Below are 23,528 nucleotides of genomic sequence, written 5' to 3'. Positions count from 1 at the left end.
CCGGTGAGCTGAAGCTCCCCGGAGCCTCAGCGCTAGAATCGCCTCGGGTGCGCCGGATGGCTCCGACCGGGCCCGAGGGTCGTCTTTGGCCCCCGCCGAGCTCCGCGGAGCTCCCTGTACCGGGAGAAGGGCAGGAACCCGGGGGGGGGGGCAGGGAAGGAAATGAGCTTCTCCAGGGCGCCCCCCCGGCTTCTCCTCGCCCCCCCGGCGTCCCAGCAGGACGACCCGCCCCCCCCCCGCCCGCCCTGCAGATGCCGCCGCCTGGCACAGACGGGCCGCGGCTGGGTGGAAGGGCGTCGGGCGCCCCTCGAAGGCTACGGGTCTCGCCGGAGCTCTCCTGCGGATTCTTCCGTGGGCTCTGAGCAAAGGCGTCCGTCCGAGCGGGGCTTGTCGCCTCCGGCACGCCACCAAGGCTGCCCTCGGATCCCCTCCCCGGTGGTCCCAATCTTGAGGGCGATCGCCGTGACCAAAGAGTTCCCGCACCGGGTGCTCCTCTTTCCCGGCTGGGCTGGTGAAGAAAGGCGGCCGGTCCATCCCTTCGCAGGGAAGCTTCGGCTGAGAGATCCCAGGCGGTCAGCGCCTCTCTGCCCGGGGGATCGGTCCTGGCTCTGGCCGGGCGGTTTCCAAAGCCGTGAATTTCTCCGTCTCTCAGAGCTGCGGCTGATGCGTCTGAACCGGCCCCTGGTCGCCTCACCCGCTTGTGCTTCAGTCTGACAGGCGGATCGAAATTCTCCCGGGGTTCCTCCGCCGCAGGGCGAAAGGCACTTCCCTCAAGGAGGGCAGCCAAGTCCCCCCCAAATGCTCACACCCCCACCTGCCTGCCGGACGGTAGCCACCTCCCCTCTGGGCTCTTTGTCAGGGAGAGGAACGTCAGGGTGGTAAAAACGGAAGACGTGACTTTTTCCGGGTTAGAGGGGCCTGCACCCCCATAAGTTGTCCTGGGATTTTTTGTGACTTCTTCCACAATTTTCTGCTGTGCTTTTGAAGAGGTTTCTGGCCCTCCTGAGAAGAGAGTTGGAGGGTGGCGGCATCACTTTTCACACCGGCACCTTGCAAGTGGCATACTTGTGATTGTGAAGCCAGGCAACAAATTGCAACGTTGGTCTGGTGTGTTCATTGAAACCCCGTTGAAGGATCTCAGATGGTGTTGTGATAATATTCAGAGGCAAAATCAGGCACCCTTCGGAGGACCCAGGAGTGAGGACCTTTCCACCAGAGGGGAGGTGGACTGGGGGTGCAAAGGCTGGTCTGAACACAGCTCAAATTTGACCTTTTAATCAGGGCCCCTCCTTACCCCCCAAGGGCCAGGGGGGGTGTAACGCACGTCCTAGGCCGGCATCTCAATACTTCCGTTTGCACTCTGCGCAGAAGTTGGGTTCAGCACGTCGTGTGGGCCCAGAAGACTGGACTAAGTAATCCAAGGTTTAGTGAATCATAAATTACAAACCACGATTTAGTTAACCATAAACCACCGTTGGCTGCCACAGACCAGGAAGAAGTAACCGGGGTTATTAGTCAAGCTAGAATCATTTTAATCCCAATTCAGATTGAGTCCATACAGTTACTACTGTCTTAACTCTCCTTCGTCCTTTTGACGAACGTCTTGTTTAGGCCTTCCAGGTCTTGGCCTGCAAAGCGTTTCTGCTCAGGGCTCCCAGTGAGGTTTGGGGCAAACGGCGGCCCCTCCGGCCTCTACAGACACACAGCCTCTGGCGGAGACTCCTCCAGGGTGAGGCTGGTATTCTGCCAGAGGCAACTGCCCCCTGCTGGCCACCACTGGCAGCTCCCCAGACCCTTCCAAGGCTGGGTGCCCACAGGCAAAAAAGAGCCGAGCTGTGGGCAGCAGGGGAGGCAGGTGCCCGCAGCTCCAGGCCAGTTGCCTGATCAGTGCAACGCACTGACAGAGATGCCCAAAGAGGCATCTATCCGCACGCCAGGCTGTTGCCAAAGACTCTTTTCTGAGCAGAAGGGAAAGGAAGGGCTCTGTGGGGCGTCAGGCAACCAATGGCAGGCTCCGGGTTCAAGTGTTTCCAGTGGCGAGGGCAGCCTCCAAAAAGATTGAAGGTTAGGGGCCCAATCCCTTCTGGCTCCCGGCAGGTTTGAAGCTGCGCTCCCCCCTTGTTTGTGGGAGGGTGCTGGACACAGCTGGGCTCCTGGGGCAAACCCAGAGGCAGGGCACATTTGCTTCCCTGGCTGAGCCCCTCCGGGGGAGTCATGAGTCCAGGCTGCTGCTGCTCCCTACACCTTCCACCTTCTGGTCAGAAGCCAGCAGGCCTTGAGCTTCAGCCATGCCAGGGCCCGCCTCTGCAGCCAACTTCCTTGGCAGCTTCTTCAGGCTTCTTGCCCAGGTGGCCTCCTCCTGCCCACTCCCCCAATGCTGTGGGACAGACAGTGGGGGGTCTTTGCTGCCCCTTCCAGCTTGGCCCACGGTCACGTAAATGGTGGTGATGCTGGGCTCCTGGATGCAAGCTTCCACAGCGGCTGCCTCCGGGGGCTCCTCTCCGGTCCCGTGACCACTGAGATGGTTGCCTGCAGAGGCCCAGCCACTGTCCTCCCAGGGAGTCAGTGCCATGTTCTCGTAGCAGCTTCTGCCCTGGGAGTGGCATGAGGCCCCCGTGGGTTGGTTGGTCTGCAGAGGAGGAGCACCTTGGACTGGGCTCTCAGAGGCTGTTGGCTTCCAGGCAGGGTTGACGGCCTCTAGGGGGGCCTTGAGGCTCTGAGGGCCAAAGTGGGTCCCTTCTGCAAAGGAGACGGAGGGCCGCTTGCCCTTGGCAATGCTGGAGGTACGAGGGATGGCAAAGGGTGAGGGGTGCACCGCTGTTGCCTCCAGGAGAAGGCTGCCCTCTGGCAAGGCTGAAAGAGCAGAAAAAGGGATTTTTTTAAAATAAAAGTCTGGACTTGGTTCTCTCTAGCAGTCTCTGCACCCCCAACCAGGTGTGGTGGTGCAAGGAGCACAGCTGAGCTGGCCTCCTAGGGGCCTTGTCCCACCACACCTGGAGGTCATGGCACACCTACAGCTGAGCCTCCTCTGTGCACTAGGCAGAAGCAGCCCCTTTCCTTCAGGCCTGAGCCAAGCCCATAGCAGGGCCATAGCACCCCCTCACCACCCCCATCCTAAAGAAGGGGGGTGTCCACCTAGTCTCCAAAGCACCTGAAGGCAGGACAAGAAGCAACGGATGGAAACTAATCAAGGAGAGAAGCAGAGTCTTATCAAAAAGACTTTTGTTGATTTTTATTCTACGTTGTATGCTAGAGATAAGATTAGAGATGTAGATATAGATAATTATTTGATAAGAGCTAATATTCCTGTTCTTACGCAAGAACAAAAGGAAGGGATGAATCAATTGATAACTGATGAAGAAATTTTTTTAGCAATTAAACAACTGAAAGTGGGTAAAGCGCCGGGTATGGATGGATTGACTGCTGTGTATTATAAAAATTTACAGTTAGAGATGGTGAAGCCTTTAAGGGAATTGTTCCAGACAATTCAAATGGGAGGAGGGGTACCTCCGTCTTGGAAGACTGCTTTTATTTCTTTGATCCCGAAGGAAGATCAGGATGTCACCCAAGCAAAAAATTATAGGCCAATATCACTTTTGAATACAGACTACAAGATATTTGCCAAAGTTTTAGCTAACAGATTAATGAGGGTGATACAACAAGTAATTCATGGTGATCAAACTGGGTTTATAAGTGGTAGACAAATGAAGAACAATGTGAGACATATTGTAGATTTGTTGGAATTTTTGGAAAGAAACAATCAGATCCCTGCAGCGCTGATCTTTTTGGATGCTGAAAAAGCCTTTGATTAATTGGATTGGCAATTTCTGATGAAATTATTAGAGAAAATTGAATTTGGGGATAAATTTTTACAACCAATTAGGGCAATATATCAAAAGCAAACAGCCCGCATAATAGTTAATAATAGTCTGACTGAAGTATGTAATATTGAAAAAGGTACAAGGCAGGGGTGCCCGTTGTCACCTCTATTATTTGTTTTAACATTGGAAATATTACTGATTAAAATACGTGATTCGGATAAAATTAAAAGAATTCAAATTAGAGACCAGGATTATAGATTGAGGGCGTTTGCAGATGATCTGGTTGTTACAGTGACTCAGCCTGATTATTCAGTTGTAGAATTGATGGAGATAATAACGCAATATGGGAAAGTTTCTGGATTTAAGATCAATATACAAAAAACTAAAATGTTGCCTAAAAACATGACAGTATCACAAAAGGCTGTTTTAGAAGAGCTAACGGGATTTGAAATAGTTAAAAGGGTTAAATATTTGGGGATATATTTGTCACCCTCAAATGTGAAGTTATATAAAAATAATTATGAAAAGTTATGGGGAAAAGTACAAAAAGAATTAGATAGTTGGAAAAAATTACAATTATCTCTATTGGGAAGAATTGCAGCAGTGAAAATGAATGTTTTGCCAAAATTTTTATTTTTATTTCAAATGATACCTATACTTAAAAAGGATTTAAATTTGGAGGAATGGCAAAAAGGAGTTAATAAATTTGTTTGGGCAGGGAAAAAGCCACGAGTTAAATTTAAGATAATGCAAGATACGCGTGAAAGAGGTGGTCTTAAAATGCCTAATTTCAAATTATATTATGAAGCTGCTGCTTTGTCAGCGATAAGTGACTGGTTTAATTTAACACAAGCGAGATTATTAAATCTTGAGGGTCATGATTTGTTATTTGGATGGCATGCATACTTATTGTATGATAAGAAGGTGGATAATGTGTTCAAGATACATATTTTAAGGTATGCTCTGTTGCGAGTTTGGAAAAAGTACAGACACAAGTTAAATTATAAGATACCTATTTGGGCAATACCTAAACACGCAATAGAAAATATAAATGTGGGATTTAAACATGATGTGACTACATATAAGGAAATTTTAAGTTTGGAAAGGAATGTATGGCAATTAAAGTCATATAACATTTTAAAAGAAGAAAAGATAGTACAAACTTGGTTTCAGTATGGGCAATTACAGGCTAGGTGGAAAGAGGACCAGAAAACTGGTTTTTTGATGACATGAAAACTTGGTAAAGCAAATCAGAGATCAAGGTCAAGCATATATAAAAAGGATATATCTTGCATTGATAGAAATTGATTCAGAAACGGAACTCGTTAAAGACTGTATGATAAAGTGGGCTCAGAATTTTCAAGAAGTTATTACAATGGATACTTGGGAAAAGATTTGGGTGAGAAATGTAAAATTTACACAGAGAACTTTTACAAAATGTTTTATAGGTGGCATTTAGATCCTAAAAAATTAGCAAGTATGTATCCGAACTGCCAGCCCAAATGTTGGAGGTGTGGTTGTGAGGATGCAACGTATTTTCATATATGGTGGACTTGTACAAAGGATAAAGCTTTTTGGATTAAAATTTGGTGGAATATGCAAAAGATATTCAAGAAAAGGATAAAGTTTTCTCCGCAATTGTTTTTATTGGGTATTATCACAGATACCACCGTTGTAGATATTAAATTGATGTTGAATTTAATTACGGCAGCGAGACTTTTAGTAGCGCAATATTGGAAGAAGGAAGAACTGCCGACTATAGAAGAATGGACTTTAAAAGTTTCTAACTTGGCGGAGATGGCAAAGATTTCAGCGTATTTGAAAGATCAATCGCAACAGAGATATACTGTGGAGTGGAAGAGATGGATAGATTATATTCAGAACAAATATGGGACTAAAAAGTTTCACTTAGCATTTGAATAAGTAGCGGACTTATATGATGTATAATTAGCTTGTAGTTATTTTATTAAGGGACCCGGTGGCTCAGTGGGTTAGGATGCTGAGCTTGTCGATCAGAAGGTCGGCAGTTTGGCGGGTCGAATCCCGAGTGCCGCGTAACAGAGTGAGCACCTGTTACTCGTCCCAGCTTCTGCCAACCTAGCAGTTCGAAAGCACGTCAAAATGCAAGTAGAAAAATAGGGACCACTCCGGTGGGAAGGTAACAGCGTTCCGTGTGCCTTTGGTGTCTAGTCATGCCGGCCACATGACCACGGAGACGTCCTCGGACAAGCGCTGGCTCTTCGGCTTTGAAACGGAGATGAGCACCGGCCCCTAGAGTCGGAAACGACTAGCACGCGTGTGCGGGGGAACCTTTACCTTTACCTTTACTATTTTATTAAGAGTTAAAGTGCGATAGAATTTAATATCTTATTGCTGTTTGCATATTTTAGATTATGTTTGTTCGTATTTTTATACCCTGTATTTAGCTCTGGGAAGTCGGGGAGGGGAGAGTTGGGGAGGTTTGGGGAGAGGGGAGGGGGAGGGGAGGGGTTTTGTATTTAAAAATGTACTGTAAAACTTTTCAATAAAAAAAAAAGGAGAGAAGCAACTTCGAAATAAGGAGAAACTTCCTGACAGTTAGAAGAATTAATCAGTGGAATGGCTTCCCTCCAGAAGTTGTGGGTGCTCCTCACTTCTGGAGGTTTTCAAGAAGAGACTGGGCAGCCATTTGTCCAGAACAGTATGGGGTCTTCTGCTTGTGCAGGGGGTTGGACTAGAAGACCTCCAAGGTCCCTTCCAACTCTGTTTGCAAGCTCCCTCCCTCCCAAGGGATCAGCAGCGAAAGCAGAGCAGGACCTTCGGGGACTTGCTCAAAGTGGCTTCGGGCCCAGAGGGTGCTTTTCCCTGGCTTGGCGCTGAAGTCCTTTAGCACGGTGATGGCAAGATTGATTTAGGCTCAAGGGGGAGGGGATCCCCTACCTCTCCCCCCCTCGCACTCCTACCTTCACTGTGGGGGAGAGCAGACTGCGGCTCTTGGCAGCCCCCCCTTTCTTTGTTGACTCCCTCGGAGGAGGAGGAGGAGGAGGAGGAGAAGGAGCTGTCCGAGGGCCAGGCAGCAGACGTTGGTTCAATGAAACTGGGGTTGAAGGGCGCCTCCGGGTCTCGGTGGGTGACTGAGAGAGGACAAGCATCAGAGCAGGGATTGGCTGTCAGGCGCCACCCTTCCCACCCCAGGCCCTGCCCTCGACTCCCCTCGGCTTCTGGGACAGCAGGCAAGCAAGGGGGCACAGAAATAGAGACGCCTTTGCGCTGAAGCTGCTTTGGGCAGCCCCTCACCTGTCACCCGTGGAAGCTTGGAGCCCCCTCGTGAGAAGCAGGGCAAGCTGGGAGGGATGCTCGGCAACATGGCCATCAGGCGGTGCTTGGCTGGAGGGAAGCGATCCTGCTCGGCCCCTGGTGCCCTAAGAAAGAGGGGGCACTCAGACCGGGAAGACACCCATTTCCCCTGTCCAGGCCTCCTCCAGGGGCTCATTTCTCTGGGGTCATGGGGGCAGCTTGAGCAAGAAGGCACGGATGAAGCTTTTTGCCCCCCTCCCAATATTGGACCAGACCAGACAGGCTTCCCCACGTTCCTGATTGTTCTGCTCAAACCCGTCTGAGGTGGGGATCAATCCAGTCCCAAGAGCCCCCACCACCACAGACCCAGCCAAGGAGGGCCCATTCCCCAGGCAGAGGTTCCTGCTCTTCTGGCTCCGGGTGTGTGGGGGGCTCTCACCTGTCCACAGAGGCTGCCCCACAGAGGCGGTGGCAGCAGCAGCAGCAGCAGAAGCAGCCCAGCAGGAACAGGAGCAGGAGGGGGCCCAGGATGCCTGCCAGGAGGGCCCCCTGGCCTTGGACTCCTGGGAGAGGAGGGTAAAAGTCAGAGGAGCGAGGAAGACCCCCTCCCCAGGGGGCGCCTTCTGGATCAGCCTCAGGTCCAGCCCAGGGAAGGGAGACTCACCCTGCTGGCAGTCTCCAGAGAAGGGGTGGCACGGTCCCCCTGTACAGGGACAGGCTGTGGAGCAGTTGGGACCATGGAAGGCTTCCAGGCAGGTCTGGTTGCAGCTGCAAAGGAGTCAGAGAAGAAATGGGGCACGGGTGTGGTGGGGGGGAAGCAGGGCATCCCTGCCGCTGCCCCAGCTCGTTACCTGGAGCCCCAGTAGCCAGGCTGACAGAGGCAGGTCCCAGAGGCAGGATCACAGCTCCCATGGAAGCAGTCGGGGCAAGGGAGCCGACAGCCCTCTCCAAAGAAGCTGGGGGGGCAGGAGGCCTCGCACCTGCAGCAAAGCCATGGTGCTTGAGGGGCAGAAGTTAGGAAAGGACAGGGCCCTCTACGGGGCGGGGACAGATTCCCACTTGTAACCCCTCCCCCCCCAGCTCTGCAAGGCTTCTCCTGCCGCGCTTGCTCGCTTCCCTCCCAATTTATGGCAGACAGGAAGGCCCCTGCTGCCCGTGCAGAGGGCCCAGGCTCACAGCCCCACCTGGCCCCCACGAATCCAGCCTCGCAGTTCCGGCATCGTCCTGTTTGCGGATGGCAAGTCTCTCCCCGGCGACAATGGCGGGGGCACGGCTGCGTGCAGTTCTCTCCATACAGCCCCAGAGGGCACGGCTGCCGGCAGTGGGTCCCATTCCAGCCAGGGTCGCAGGCCAGGCAGGCCCCCTCCACAGGGGAGCAGGGCTCTCGGTTCCTGCAGTGGCCGCAGCTGCAGGGGCAGGAGAGAGAGACTGCAGCTGGCCCACAAGCAGCCCAGCACTCAGCTTCTCTGCTCTTCCCTCAGCCTGCTTTGGCCGGGCAAAGGGCACACCTGGGTCCCCTGAATCACAGGCTTCTCACCTGTGGGCACACTGGGGTCCGTAAGTCCCCCCCCGGGCAGGGCTCTGTGCAGCTGGGGCCTCTGTAGCCAGCATCACACGTGCAGCGTCCATCCTGAGGTGCGCACAGGCCGTGCACACAGTGGCACAGGTGCTGGCAGGCTGGCCCCCACCACCCTGCTGTGCATTCGCATCGCCCAGACTCCTGGGCACAAGGCGATCCGTGGCAGCTGCAGAGAGAGGCACATCGCCTGCCCCACCAGCCCCGATGGCAGAGGCAGCGGCCGGTGGCCGGATCACAGCGGGAGCCTGAGAGATTGCACTGGCACTGCCTCCGACAGTCAGGGGCCCACCAGCCTGGATCACACCGGCAGGTGCCTGTGACAGGGTGGCAGTGGCCTCGCTGCCCACACAGGCAGGCCGACTGGCAGAGCAGCCCCCACCAGCCCGGGTGGCAGCTGCACTCTCCGCTGGCTGGATGGCATCTGCCGTGGGGATGGCAGCGGCAGTTCTGCTTGCAGTCTGGGCCCCAGAACTGCTCCGGGCACCCTGAAAGAGAACCACAGCACCCCTCAAACCCTAGACCAGCCCCCTCCCCCACTGTAAGCCTGGCTGGCAGCAGGGTCTGTGTGAGGAGCCAAGTGCCCATGGACCCCAGCGCCCGTCCAGGTGCCAACCTTAGGAGCACTTTCCTGCCCAGCCACGCAAAAGGGATCGGGCGGGAAGCCGGTCCGTGGCCAGGGCATGGACCCAAACAGGGCCGGGCAAGGCAGGGTTTGGGTGGAGGTCACGAGTCGCCCACTCTTGATGGTCCCTGCACAAAGCGGGAGGATGGTAAAAAGGGAGGATACGGGGTTGCCTACCGACCCCTTGAGTTGGGGGTTCCTTGGCTCTCCCCCACTGGGCCATACTCACGGGCACTGCAGTTGGCCCCGAAATAGCCCGGCCGGCAGCGGCAGACCGATGGGCGAACACAGACCTCCCGCTCCTGGCAGGCCTCGGCGCCCAAGCAGAGGGCTGGGGGAGAGCGAGGGGCGAAGTGAGTCCGAGGAGCCGTCTCTTCCCCCCCCCCCAGAAGGGGGCGCAAGGCATCAGCACAGCGGCCACCGTTCTCGGCCCGGAGGGGCGTTCCCGGGGCAGAAGGAACCGCGTCGGGCCCGGGTCCCTGCCCGGCCTTTGCCCCCCCTCGTCGTCCCGTATTCCAGACGGGGGGCGGTGGGTGCGCGAGCAGGACACCCCCCCCGGGGGAAAGCAACTCACCGCGGGGGCACTCGGGCCCCACTTGCTCCCATCCCGGGCAGCAGACGAGGGCGGACGGCAGACTAGCGGGAGAGAGCGCGCTGTTAGCCAGAGGGAGCGGGAGCCCAACCTGAGCCAGCGGCCCCCACCGACACCCGGACCGGCCTGTGCTCGGCGGAGCCACCCGCCTCCTCCCGTCAGGTGCGGGAAAAGCCTTCCGAGTTCTCCCGGAGGAAACCGCTGCCGAGCAGGACCGTCCGGCGCACTCCGAGGCGAAGCGGCGCTGCTCCGGGCTCTTGGCCGGACGGAGGAGCGAGGCTCAAATAGCCCCGGCAAGCGGCTGCCGACCGGGAGGCCTCCGCAGGGCTGCCGTCCCGGGTCCTTGCCTTCCCGGCCGGGCCGCGGGGGCCGCGGGCGCACCGTAGCGGAGCTGGGAAAGAATGGGCGGAAAGGGAAGGCGCGGCCGACGGCCGGGAGAGAGCCGCAGCCAGCAGGTCAAGGCCGAAAGGCGCCCCCCTCCAGAAGCTCCGCCGGTCCCTGGGGCGGAGGCGCCCCGCCACCCTCGGCCTTATCCCGACCGGCCAGAGCGGAGCGCACGGGCGGCCGTCGGAGAAACGGGGCCGGCTGGCTCCCCCCTACCTATCTTCCGCCGTGCACACGTGCCTTCCCCCGGGCTCCAGCTCCGCGGAGCCGCGCCCAGGACCCGGCAGGCCGAGCCACAGCAACAGCAGAGCCCAGCGGCGCTCCATCGTCCCGGGGCCCGGCTGGGAGAAGTCGGGCGGCCGCGACCCTCCGCGCAGCAGCGCCTACCGTCTATTTCCTGCGGGTCTTCCTGAGGAAGCCGGCCGGGCAGAGGAGGAAGGGGGGGGACGAGAGCATGGTCGTCCCAGAGCCGGAAAGGATCCGCGGAATGTCTGGCCTCGGACTCCTGGGCCCCTCCCAGGCTCCCCCTGCAGAAGGCGACCCCCCCACACACACACACACTGCCCAGTAGCGGTCAACAACCAAACTGGAACTTCATTTTGTTCCAAGCTAAGAACTTTGTGTGCTGGTCCCTCTCTGGAGCCAGATCAGCTGCCCCTTCCATGGTGGGGCTCCCCCCTGAGCAGGAGTCTCCCCCCCATGACTGACCTCTACTTCTGCCAGCTCCCCCCCCCCCCAGTCTTTGTCCAAGCAGTGCAGCCTCCTCTTGAGGCCTTCCTGGGCACAGAAGGGGAGCACCCCCCACGGTTCCCCTTTCCTGGAGCCAGAGCAGGCTGACCTGCAGCTTCCCCTCAGCCAGGGAACGGGGAGGGGAGCACCAGGAGTTGCCTCTTGAGGGGGTTTCCGAGGCTTCCAGCTTGCCACCCCCCTTCAGGAGAAGGAAGGGGTGCTTTATCCACTTTTAAGATTTGCATGAAAGGCTTGTTTTGAGTACAAACTGGCGGGGGGGGGATCTTGGTGGGGGTAAGACATCCTGCCCTGCTCCTTCCCTCTGCTTCAGTCACAGATGGGGGAGGGGGTGTGATTTCCGCTTCCTCCCAAGGAGGCTCTTCGTGGCCAGGTGCGTGTTTTCCATTTTATTGTCATTGTTTTGGTGTTAAATATTAAGGTTGCACACTAGCTGGTTGTCCTGGGAGACTGCAGGCAAAGGGCAACGTACAACTCTTCCTCCAGGCGGTTCCCAGAAGGCGCAACCCTGCGTGGAGGGAGGGCCAGGCGGAAGGTGCCCAGGAGGGAGGCCAGGCAGCCGGTTCTGGGCACAGCACCCTTGGGGCAGCCTCTGGCCGCCTTCTGCGCAGGGCCCCCAGGCTGCTGGCACTTCCCCAAAGCGTCTCTCCGGGAGCCCGGAAGGGCAGCGCTGCAAGTCCAGCCGTGAGTGTCCCGGCTCAAGGGAGAGGGGAAGTTGGGGGTGGGGAAGAGGAGCCCCTGGGGGGCGCTTCTTCTCTCTCTTCTTCCCCCGGACCCACATCTTCTGCGCTGATGATCTCCCAGGTTCCAGGCCTGCTTTCCGTGGGGCTGGGCTGGGAGCTTCTGCGATACCATTGGCTGAAACTGGGAGGGAAGAGACACAGAGGAGACCCCTGAGAACAGAGAGCAAGAACATTTCTCTGCCCACGGCTTCCGCCACTAGAGCCCCGCTTCTAATCCTCGGTCGGCCGAGGAGCCACTGGAGCAGGGGCCGTGGGAAAAGCTGCGCCCGAGTAGCGATACAGTCAAGGCACCCCATGCCCCTCTGCGCCCCAAGCCAACCTAGGTGAGGGAACAGAAGGGGGAAGCATCAAATTGGCAGATGATAGTAAGCTGGCAGGAATAGCCGACGCCCCGGATGACAGGCTCAAGATCCAGAGGGATCGTGACAGACTTTGAACACTGGGCAGCAACTGTGAGAGGCATCTTGCAGTCTTAGCGGACAATCAATTAAATACGAGCTAACAGTGCGGGGCGCCAGCCAAAAAAGCCAGTGCAATCCTAAATTGCATTAACGGGGATAGAATCAAGATCACGTGAGGTACTAATACCACTCCACAAAGCCTTAGTAAGACCCCAGCTAGAATACTGCAATCAGTCTTGGTCTCCACGCTATAAAAAAGATGTTGAGACTCTAGAGAAAGTGCAGAGAAGAGCAATGAAGAGGATTAGGGGGCTGGAGGCTAAAATATACGAAGGACGGTTGCAGGAACTGGGCATGGCTAGTCCAGTGAAGAGAAGGAGCAGGGGAGATACAATAGCAGCGTTCCAATATTTGAGGGGGTGTCACAGAGAGGAGGGGGCCAACCTATTTTCCAAAGCAGTTGAAAGCCAGGCAAGGACTAATGGACAGAAACCGATCAAGGAGAGATTCAACCTGGAAATAAGGAGAAATTTCCTGACCAATGGAACAGGAGTTGCCTTCAGATGTTGTTGGTGCTTCATCATTGCCGGCTTTCAAGAAGAGACGGGACTGCCGTCTGTCAGAAATGATGTAGGGACTCCTGCTTGGGCAGGGGGGTGGACTAGGTGACCACAAGGCCCCTTCCAACTCGGTTATTATTCCAAATAGAATTTATTCTAAATAGGTGCTGGCCTAGAAAGGAGGAGAGGGTGAGTTCTAGTCCCGCCTTAGGCGTGAAAGCCGGCTGGGTGACCTTGGGCCAATCCCTGTCTCTCAGTCCAGCCCCCTCACAGGGATTGTTGGGGGGGAGGGGGAATAAGAGGCAGTACAGCATTCACCGCCTTGAGTTAATCGTAAAAAAATAAAGGTGGAATATAAACAAACAGATGCATGAAGAGGGTGATTCTCTCTCTGGGGGAATCCAGAGCTCCTCTGCTCTCAATCCGAGGAGAGAAAAGGGGCCTGGCAGGATTTATTGGGGTCATGCAGAACCAACATGCGCACACACACACACACACACACACACACACACACAGACAGACACCGGTGGCCGAGTCTGGCTGAAGAGAGGAGGCTAACCTTGAACTCCACCTCTTCAGCCCCCCCCTCCCCCCAAGGCCTCCAGGAGCTGCTTCATCCACAAGTGAAAAGCTACACCTTTCCTTGGAGGGTCTCCCAAGAAGGCTGCCAGGCCTGGGGGTCTGCTCACTTCTCCTTCTCCCCAGAGAGACGTCTCGGGACCCTGGCAGGATTCCCTCCCAGCCCAGCAACTGCCCCCACTTCAGCCCAGACTTACAAGCTCTTGATCCTGGACCCGGGCAGGTGGCCATCTGTCTGGTCAGCGCCAGGAGAGCCAATCGGCCACCCCTCGCCTTCCTCCTCCTCCTCGTCTTCCTCCCTGAAACAGAGCAGAATAGAGCAGGCATTGCAGACACCTCCATGAGCTCTGTTGTGTGTGTGTGCATGCGTGTGCTGAAATTGCGGGGGTCCCCATTTCCCTGGAGTGTTGCCACTGCTAGAACCTCTGGGCCACCCCTTTAGATGAATGGCTAGTTTGCCTCTTTCTCCCTTTAATTTTCCACCCTCGTTAACAAACTTCCTCCTAAACTGGCTGCTTTCCCTCTTATTTCCCATCCGCAACCACAGGAGACGAAAGAAGGGCACTCACAAACTACTGAAGGACACAGGCCTCTCCTTCCGTGAAATTATGCTACTAGACCAGGTTATTTCTAAGACAGAACCAAGTTGGAGAAACCTTGTGAGGAATCAGGTTCGCTGCCTCCAGCTTTCCTGCGCTCTTTTGCAGAACTTGCCTGGGACGGCTGCAGAACAAACACGGCCCCACAGAGCAGCCAGCCTCACCTCTCTACCTGCCAAGACTCTGGAGTTGATTGTAAAGAGACGGATTTATAAGGTGAGTCAGCCCAGCCGAGCCTGGCAAAATGTCAGGGCCAGCCATTATCCTTTCTTTCTCAGGCTATTTATCCAAATGCCCTCTCTTCACCCAGAGGAGGGCAGATTAACAAGCCCCCTTTCCTCTCCCCAGCTCCAGAAACGGGTGCAAGAGGCCAGGTCCTAAGGGCTTCCGACCTGTCCAGGCTGAGGGGAGCTGGACTGCCAGATTCTCTGTGGCCAGTGGGAGACCGCAGAGTGAGGCCAGAGGTTGAGGCTTTATGAGAGAGTGTGCGTGTGTGTGTGTGTGAGAGAGAGAGAGAGAGGAAGGAGAGAGATGCCTGCCTGCTGGCCGAGGGCTGCCAAGGGACCCACCTGCCCGCCGGCTCCTCTTCGGTGCCCAGCATCTTGGCCCAGATCTTCTTGCGCTGTTTCTTGATGGCAGATTTCACTGCATGCAGGGCAGGGACCCGCTCCCCATTAAGCAGCTCCCTGGAGGGCAGAAGCGTCTCAGTCTCAGGAGTGGTTTGGGGTGGGGAGGGGTGGGGTGGGGGAAGGAAATCTACCCCTCCTCCACCAACTGCAACAGGGATCTTGGAGTCCTAGTGGAGACGATCACTTAAATATGAGCCAGCCGTGTGCGGCAGCAGCCAAAAAAGCCAGCGCGGTCCTGGGCTGCATCAACGGGGATAGAATCAAGGTCACATGAAGTGTTAGTACCACTTTATGGGGCCTCGGTAGGGCCACATCTGGAATGTTGCATTCAGGTTTTGGTCACACGCTAAACGTGAGCCAAGGCCACGAGGCAGCTGCAAAAGACACCAATGCTCTCCTCTCTGTTCTCCACTGGTCAGCTTGTACTAAGAATACTCCATCCAGATCTGGGCACCACATTTTAGGAAGGTGGGTGGAAAAAGACAACAAACTGTAGTAGAGTAATGGAGTCACAGATTTGGAAGGGACCTTGAAGGTCTTCTAGTCCGACCCCTGCTCAAGCAGGAAACCGTAGACCATTTCAGACAAGTGGCTGTCCAGTCTTTTCTTTAAATCCTCCAACAAACTGGACGGACTCAACCACAGGGGCAATCAGGGACACTGGCAGGTCCAAAGGGCTGAGGACAGATTTACTGACATTTATTTATTTAGATTTCGGCACTGCCCAACTCCACGGTGACCCCGAATGACTCAGGATATAAAAAACAAAGTATAAATGCAGCAAGATAAATACAAACACAATAAGGGAAATAACAAAATGACAATCTGGATAACTGACATCAGAACATATATACTGTATATCAGACCATAACGAAAAGGCTTACATGTGATCACTAAGAGTCAACACAACCGTGATGTCAGGTAATCAGTCAGATGAATTGAATGGCAGAATCCCTGGGCTGGAAGGCTAGAAGTTCCGGGGAGGTCATTGTGTGGGAAATAGGCAGTTTGCCATTGCATGTAGGGACCCATCTCCCTACAGCCTCTGCGGTGCCTCTGCAGACGATTGTGGATAGATGTTGCTGTATGGTACTCAGGGTGTGGTCCTCAATGGAACTGCATCTACATGGAGGCAAGTGTGTAGTGGGGTGCCCCAAGGCTCAGTTTTGGGCCCAGTGCTCTTCAATATTTTCATCAATGATTTGGACGAGGGGATAGATGGGGAACTCATCAAATATGCAGACGATACCATGCTGGCAGGAATAGCCAACACTCCAGAAGACAGGCTTAAGATACAGGAGGATGTAGACAGACTTGAACACTGGGCGCTATCCAACAAGATGAAAAAGTGAGGTTCTACATTTAGGCAAGAAAAATCAAATGTACAGGTATAGTATAGGGGGTACCTTGCTCAATAGTAGTAACTGAGAGGGATCTTATTTATTTTATTTTAATTCCATTTATATCCCGCCCTTCTCCGAAGACTCAGGGCAGCTTACAAGCTTAGCAGTAGCCTTCATTCTATGTATATGCCTGCTTATTAGGGCTTTCACACACACCCCAAGCGGCATTATATTTATATTATATTATATTATATTATTATATTATTATTATCTTGGAGTCCTAGTGGACAGTCACTTAAATATGAGCCAGCAGTGTGCTGCAGCCGCCAAAAAAGCCAACACAGTGCTAGGCTGCATTAACAGAGGGATAGAATCAAGATCACGTGAAGTACTAATACCACTTTACAAGGCCTTGGTAAGGCCACACCTGGAATACTGCATCCAGTTTTGGTCACCATGATGTAAAAAAGAAAGAGTACAAAGAAGAGCAACAAAGATGATTAGGGGACTGGAGGCTAAATCATATAAGGAACAGTTGCTGGAATTGGAAACGGCTAGTTTAATGAAGAGAAGAGTGAGGGGTGACATGATAGCAGTGCTCCAATATCTCAGGGGTTGCCACAAAGAAGAGGCAGTCAAGCTATTCTCCAAAGCACCTGAAGGCAGGTCGAGAAGCAACGGATGGAAACTCACCAAGGAGAGAAACAACCTAGAACTAAGGAGGAATTTCCTGACAGTCAGACCAATTAATCAGTGGAACAACCTGCCTCCAGAGGTGGTGAATGCTCCAACACTGGAAGTTTTAAGAAGAGACTGAACAGCCATTTGTCTGAAATGGTATAGGGTTTCCTGCCTGAGCAGGGGGTTGGACTAGATGACCTCCAAGGTACCTTCCAACTTATTGTTGTTCTTATGCACTCTGGTTATGGACAATGTCAGATGGGGTTTTTTTTATATTTCCCTTATACAATGGGGGTAGTATAGATTTTGTTTTTTTATATTTTAATTGCAGTGAGCTGCCCAGAGTCATATATTTTATTTTTACATTTATTTATTAAATTTATATCCCCCCGCAACTCACCAGTAAGGCAACTCTGGATGACTGTTTCAGATGGATGGCTATATAATCTGAATAATAAGTATATAAGCAAGCAAGCAAGCAAGCAAGCAAATGAAGACGGCTGAAATTATTCCTTAAGTCCTGGAAAGCAAGATAGTATTCAAAGCGACCCAGGCAAACGTCTCCCCGAGACGTAAGAAGGAGCGGTGATTAAGTCAAACCAGGCTTGCAAAAACTCTGTTGGTCTCGTCCCTGTGAAGTAGAGCTAAAGACTGCCTGGGAAATTTGTTTCCTAGCCAGGCTTACCCCGAAGGTCTGGCACAAGCTCCCTCCTTCAGAAGCCTCTGGGTCTGCACACACCCAGGTCTGCCTCTGGAACTGATGCAGCTTCTTGGTTCGTTTCTCATGCCGTCAACAGACGGAGACAGACAGCGAGCGCCGTCTCTGCAAAGAAGCCAAAGAAAGAGCCGGGCACCTGGTCTACGGCTGCAAGAAGATCGCACAGACTATACAAGCAGCACCATGACAAAGTAGCAACAATGGTGCATTGGAAGATCTGCAGGAAACACCACGCGCCTGCAAGCAAAAACTGGTGGGACCACAAAATAGAGACAGCCATAGAAAGTGAAGAAGCTAAATTGCTCTGGGACTTTAGAATTCAAACAGACAAGCACCCGCCACAGAACAACCTGGACTTAACAATTGTCGGTAAGTAAAACAAAAAAGTTTGAATAGTGGACGTGGCAGTACCTGGAGACAGCAGAAGAGAAGAAGAAGAACTGGAGAAGATAACAAAATGCGAAGACCTGCAAACAGAAATAAAACGACTGTGGCAAAAGAAAGCAAAGGTGGCACCAATGGCAGTGGCACCAGTGGGTGCGATCCGAAAACAACTGAAGCACCACTTGAACTCCAGCGGCATCAACAAATTTACCATCAGTCAATTGCAAAAGGCAGCTTCACTTGGAACAGCTGACGTCCTGCGACGAGACCCTTAAGAACTCCACATCTGCCCATCCCAGGTCCTTGGGAAGGACTTGATAGGTGGATAAAAACGCCAAATCCAGTGGCTGACTGTGCAACCAACAATAATTTATACAATGCAGCCTCTTGACTGCAGAGCACAAAGTCATGCAATTAGAGGTTTCTGCTGTTCTCCCAACTCCTCAAGAGACAAATCTCACCACCAATAAATAAAATCAAACTTTACTTTTTTAAAAAAATGCAATAACTCTTTTTATGTGAGGTATTAAAATGTAAATATTCCCACTTTGAAGAAAGAGTTAGGATCAGGGTAACCCATCCATGATAAAACAATGTTTCTACATGAGATTAAAAAAAAGATGCAGTGATCTAATTAGTGAGCTCAGAAATGAAACTCTTTGTAAATTATATTTTAGCTAAAAAGAAGTTAATGAAAAGTAGTTTTCCGGAATGCAAAATGTTAGGAATTTTTTAAAAAGTTGATCACACAGAATTTTCTACTTAACATACGCTTAACATATGCCAATGTTCAAAATTCAAATGCAGTTTTCTGGCTAAACATTTTAACCCCATTTTTTACGGATAATCAGATTCCTGAAGCAAACATTTGCTTGTTTCCTGAGCTTTTAAAAAGCTTCTTTTATTAGAGGCTCAGGAGAACTATGCTAATTCTCTCTTTTTCTCTAGCCTAGAGGACCAGCTTCTTTCACTGTTTCCTCTAGCTTAAAACAAATATGTTTTTTTGGGTGACATGATATCGGTCTTCCAATATCATGTCTGTGTGTGTGTCAACCTATTCTCCAAAGCACCTGAAGGCAGGACAAGAAACAATGGACAGAAACTGATCAAGGAGCGAAGCAACCTAGAACTAAGGAGAAATTTCCTGACAGATAGAACAATTAGCCAGTGGAACTACTTGCCTCCAGAAGCTGTGAATGCTCCAACCCTGGAAGCTTTTAAGAAGAGACTGGACAGCCCTTTGTCTGAAATGGTACCGTTTTTCTTGCCTGAGCAGGGGGTAGGACTAGAAGGGTCCCTTTCAACTGTGTTACTCTGTCTGTCTCCAGGTGAGTCCACGGGAAGAAGCAAAGGGACCGTGCCTCTCTTGGAAGGAGCCTGGCAAGCTGGAGCTTCCACAGGAAGATGGGGCAGCCATCTTCAAGCCCCAAAGGGCCACCAATGATCAGGTGAAAATTTCCAAGCTGACCCCAGAAGGAGAGAAACGAAGGGTTTAAATCAGGAGGATTTTGATGGAAGCTTTTCTGAACACGAAGCGCTCTTTAACTGGCCTGAGGGCTGGGGCCTGGCGGGGGGGGGGGGGGAGGAGGTGTTTAAGCAGAGGCTGGACGGGCATCTCCCGGGGAGGGGCACTGGAGGATTCCTGCACTGGAGGGCCTTAAGGGACCACCCGCTTCCACTGGGTGGGCTGGGGGCTCAGTCTTCTGGAGGAAGGGGGGAAAGCCTCTGCTTTTCAACGGTGTGACAAGTAAAAGAGGGTTACAGCAGCACTGTGGAATAAGATTAAGGATTACAAATTTTGCCTTAAGAGGAACTTATTTATTTCTTTGATTTCATTAGCCCCACCCCACCCCCATCCCAACAAGCGACTCTCGATGGCCAAAAGCTTTTTGACAGGGGAACAAGCCAACTCTTGGCAGGAGGCATCGAAGAAGAGGCTGTTCTGGGCTTGGCAGAATCCCGTATTTTCAGCAAGGCTGGACCCCCCCCCCATATAGAGGACCCTGCAGCAGCCCACCTTGGGCCTCCCTGCCAGAATCTGAAGCAGTCCGGCTCTCGTGGAGCAAAGGCAGTTGTGGGGCTGCAGGGGGTCCATCAGGAGAGAAGCTCCCCCCTCCTCCCTCCACCTCAAAGTACCCCGGGAGACCGACTGACCGCTGGTAATAGGCCAACTCCTCCTCCACCAGGAAAAGGCTGGTCTTGAGCTCGTTGCGTTCTTGCAGGATCTGTTGCAGCTCTTCCTTTGAGAAGGTGCACTGGTCAGGGGGGTGTTCCGGGGGAGCTGCAGCCTCTCCTACACCCCCCTCCTCCTGTTCCTAAGGAAAGATGGGGGACACGATTGCCTTGCACTCTGAGCCACCCAGATCAGCCTGGAGTCGCACCGAAAGTCAGGAATAAATGATGAATAAAATGAAGCCGGTTGCTGGCCACCTGCTTCTGGGCCCCACTTCCTCCTTTGGCCTGGAAACCACCCAGCCTGAACTCGGGGTGCCCTCAGCCTCGTGCTCCTCCAGCGCTGCCCCCACCCTGAGGCTACCTGGAGCCCAACGTAGAAGGAGAAATGGTGCTGTGGGGAGGCACCGGGGCAGAAACACGGCCCGGCCAGGCAGGATGAGAAGCCTGAGAAAAAGGCTCAGACTGGCTCTCCCCAACACCCTGGGATCTTCCTATGGAGTCAGTTTCCAATCTGGTCTACCTCGCAAGGCTGGCAGCAGCCACTGTCGCTGTCCACGGGGCTCTTGTTCAGCCGGGTGGAGGGGGGCCCGGGCTCCTCTGTGTTGCACGGGCCCTGAGCCCCCTTTGCCCTCCCTCCAGGCACTTGCCCTGTCCCTCTCACCGTGGGGGTGCTGGTCCTGGCGGGCCCAGCCGCCCTGCCTCGTCTCTCTGCTTCCCAGAGGGCCTCCGCCTCCGCCTTCCTCTCCAGGGCGCTCCTGAGCTGGGCCTGCACCACGGCCACCTTCTGGCGCAGGTTCTCGTTCACAGTCATGAAGCGGTTGAGCTGCTCCTGCAGCTGCGGGGACAGACCCACAACCGCCCTCAGTGACTGGGGGAGGTGGGAGCCCCCCCTCCTCCATCCAGGCCCACCCGCACTCACCGCCTCCGTGTCCCGGGCCTTGCGCTGGATCTCGTGGTCCTGGGCGCGGATCTTGTCCCTCTGATGGTCCACCACCTCCTTCAGCTGCAGCATCAGCTCCCGCTCTCTGCGGCCAGGGTCCTCTGAGGCAGGACAGAGAGCGGCTTCGTGGCGTCCCTTCGGCTTTGCCATCGCTCGGCTGATGGGCGCCCACCAAAGGTCACACCTGCCTTTCCCCTCCGGATGCCCAGATTTCATTACTGGCTGATCTGCAACCCATGATGCAAAACGGGGGCTTTCCCGCGATGGACGTCTCCCTCTCCTGCTCTCCAGCCCAGCTTGATTCTGGAAAGTTTCCTGGCCCATCCAGGAGGCTGCCGCCCTCCCCAGGCAGGACACGCCTGGGCTAATGACTTAAGCAACCAGGCTGGATTTGCACAGCACACCCAGCCACAGAGAAGCCTGTGGTGCAGATGCAACTGCTCGCTCTGCGTCACAAGCACACCCACGGGGTGCAATGGCTCACTGCCGCCTTCCAAGCTAAGTGCGGTCTGTGGAAAGGCAGCCCCCCCCAGCTCTGTTCGGGGCCACCATTGGTAGGAGGCAGATGGGGCCAGCCCGCACTTCGCATCACCAAAACAAGGAAGTCAGCCAAGTCAGGCTGCTGGAGTTTCAAAACTCAAGCGAGGTGGAAGCGGCAGGTGGGTGCAGGGAGGGACTCTGGCAGAAGCCGCAGGAAAAGACCCGGGGCTCCGTCCTCCTCCGCGGCTCAAGGCAACGGCCAAGGCTCCCCCCCCTCCCCGCCGAGGAAAGTCCCTCCTGGCCCGGCCCGGCCTCACCTTCCTGGGCTTGGCCCCGCGCCAGGGGGCTCAGGGCTGGCTGCGGCTCCACTTCCAGCTGGGTCAGCCGGCTCTGGAGGCGCCGCTCCCGCTCCTGGGCTTCGGCTAGCCGCTGCTCCGCCACCTGCCAGGAGAAGAAGAAGCGCACCGCCGGCTTCGACCTGCGCCAAGCGCTCCGGGACCGGCGGCGCAGGGGAGCTGGCGCAGATTCCGAGGGGTCCCCTCGCCCGCCCCCCACTATCCCGCCCTCCCTCCGCGCAAGTCGCCACCGGAGGAGGAGGACGCGCCCGCGGGACACAGCCGGGCAGCAGCGGGGAAACGCAGGAGCCCTCCCGGCCGGGGGAGCGCGCGGGCCTCCGCACCTGCCGCGAGCACTCGGCCGCGGCTCCGGGAGATTCCTCGTCCGACGGCGCTCCCGGCAGCGGTCCCGGGGGCGTCCCGTCCACGGCCAGCGTCTCCAGCAGCTCCAGGAGGCGCACCACTTGCGGGACCAGCCCGGCCAGGGAGGCCGTCCCGAAGCGGTCCGAGAGCCGCTGCAGCTCCGAGCCCAGCGTGCCCGCCAGGCGGTACACGTAGGCCGCCTCCATCCGTCCGGGAACCGCGCTCCGGCCCGACAGGCGACGGCGGCGGTGCCCTCGCTCGCGCCCCAACGGCGACTGCGCTCCGGCGGGCGAAGAGGAGGCGCCGCTCCGCCTTCCGCCTGGCTCGCCCCGCCTGGCTCACGGAGGGAAGGCGCCCTTGGCGGGACTCGGGCTGCCGCTGGCCCGGCCGTGCTGCTCGGGGCGGGGCGTATCCGAACCGAGCGCGCGGAGGGCGGTGAGGCCGCCGGAGTCTGGTGCAAAGCCAAAATCCCCGCGTGAGAAGCAGCGCAAGTGCTCGGAAAGGGTGTGTTTGTGTTCCTCTGTGTGTGTGTGTGTGTGTGTGTGTGTGTGTGTGTGTGTGTGTGTGAGACTGCTTTCACTTTCGAAAGGAAGCAAAAGTGGCATTTCCCTCCAAGGAGGGGCTCCAGCCCAGACACCCCCCAAGAACGGCAAAGGGCTCCATTCCTTGCCCATGGCGGCTCCGCTCGGAATCTTTCCCAAGTCCTGCCAGCCTCACGGTGGGAAGGAAGGAAGGGGTCCGGTCTGGACTCGCAGGCGCTAGAATCTCACTCTGGTTACTCCGCTCCCCTTTTCTACCCTCCCTGAAAACTGAGCTGAGTGTTGGGGGGGGGGGAGGCGAGCAGCGGAGAGGTTCCACAAAAGACACACCTTTACATTGTATTGTGGAGTGGAGAAGATGGATTGAGTATATTTATTTATTTATTTATTTATTTGATTTGTATACCGCCCTTCTCCCTAAGGACTCAGGGCGGTGAACAGTGACATAAATAATAGAATGTACAAATACAGATATTGAAAACAAATTAAACCCTAATTTAGCCCAAATGTAGAAGATAGTTACCTTAAAATAATAATTACAAAAGAACCCATCAGACCAGACCAGCTTGCTTAAACAGATGTGTTTTTAGGTCGCGTCAGAAGGAGCGAAGGTCGGGAGCCATCCGGAGCTCAACCGGTAAACGGTTCCATAGGTCAGGCGCGCCCACAGAGAACACCCTCCCCCTGGGAGCCACCAGACACCAGACGGAGGCCCTCTCTGTGGGAGCGCACTGGACGGAGGGACGTTGACGCTGGCAGCAGGTGATTCCTAAGGTACTCCGGACCCATGCCATGTAGGGCTTTGAAAACCATTACCAGCACCTTGAATCTTACCCGGAGGACAACTGGGAGCCAATGCAGCTCACGGAGTAGAGGTGTAGCATGGGAGTATTGGGAGACTCCCAAGACAACTCTCGCGGCTGCATTCTGTACCAGTTGGAGCCTCCAAGTGGTCTTCAAGGGTAGCCCCATGTAAAGAGCATTGCAGTAGTCCAAACGAGAGGTCACGAGTGCATGGGTGACCGTATGTAGGGCATC

The 23,528-nt window shown here is 54.6% G+C and overlaps 2 protein-coding genes across 7 annotated transcripts; both read right to left on the bottom strand.

Annotated features, from left to right (window-relative positions):
• Positions 1–1,530: 1,530 nt before the first annotated feature.
• SCARF1 (scavenger receptor class F member 1) lies at positions 1,531–10,600 on the bottom strand (the record flags this gene model as incomplete). The annotated part of the gene is given in 12 exon segments (XM_081313404.1): positions 1,531–2,853; positions 6,764–6,934; positions 7,098–7,222; positions 7,537–7,660; positions 7,762–7,865; positions 7,949–8,077; positions 8,282–8,503; positions 8,635–8,666; positions 8,668–9,161; positions 9,528–9,629; positions 9,873–9,934; positions 10,491–10,600. Coding segments are annotated over 12 exon segments (2,316 nt in total). The 3' UTR covers positions 1,531–2,212.
• A 773-nt stretch (positions 10,601–11,373) lies between these two features.
• RILP (Rab interacting lysosomal protein) lies at positions 11,374–22,334 on the bottom strand. Of its 6 annotated transcripts, none has more exons than XM_081314318.1 (8): positions 21,933–22,327; positions 21,571–21,694; positions 20,753–21,000; positions 20,495–20,668; positions 19,813–19,973; positions 14,473–14,589; positions 13,502–13,603; positions 11,378–11,885 (listed from the first exon to the last, which is right to left on the bottom strand). In XM_081314318.1, the coding sequence occupies exons 1-8, from the start codon at positions 22,155–22,157 to the stop codon at positions 11,720–11,722; spliced, it is 1,317 nt and encodes a 438-aa protein (XP_081170444.1). In that variant the 5' UTR covers positions 22,158–22,327; the 3' UTR covers positions 11,378–11,719. The 6 variants fall into 6 exon arrangements, 5 of the variants coding, with proteins under 5 accessions (XP_081170442.1, XP_081170443.1, XP_081170441.1 ...); XM_081314319.1 differs by having other exon boundaries at positions 20,753–20,874; positions 21,933–22,323; XR_014024671.1 differs by adding an exon at positions 17,686–17,741 and having other exon boundaries at positions 11,763–11,885; positions 20,753–20,930; positions 21,571–22,334.
• Between the last annotated feature and the right edge of the window lie 1,194 nt (positions 22,335–23,528).

The sequence above is a fragment of the Vipera berus genome (genome assembly GCF_964194415.1).
Source record: "Vipera berus genome assembly, chromosome: 1".
Taxonomy (NCBI): domain Eukaryota; kingdom Metazoa; phylum Chordata; class Lepidosauria; order Squamata; family Viperidae; genus Vipera; species Vipera berus.
Note: the sequence above shows the minus strand (reverse complement) of the source record. Positions and strands in the feature narration are given on the sequence as shown.

Bases quoted from the DNA above. Each gene is read 5' to 3' on its own strand.
- RILP (XM_081314315.1), bottom strand. From the start codon at position 22,157: ATGGAGGCGGCCTACGTGTACCGCCTGGCGGGCACGCTGGGCTCGGAG. The intron at 13,604-14,472 runs GTGGGTCCCTTG...GCTCTGTTTCAG, and splicing joins GAAGAGGAGCCGGCGGGCAG to GGAGGAAGACGAGGAGGAGG. The intron at 11,886-13,501 runs GTAAGTCTGGGC...CTTCCCTCCCAG, and splicing joins GGGTCCAGGATCAAGAGCTT to TTTCAGCCAATGGTATCGCA.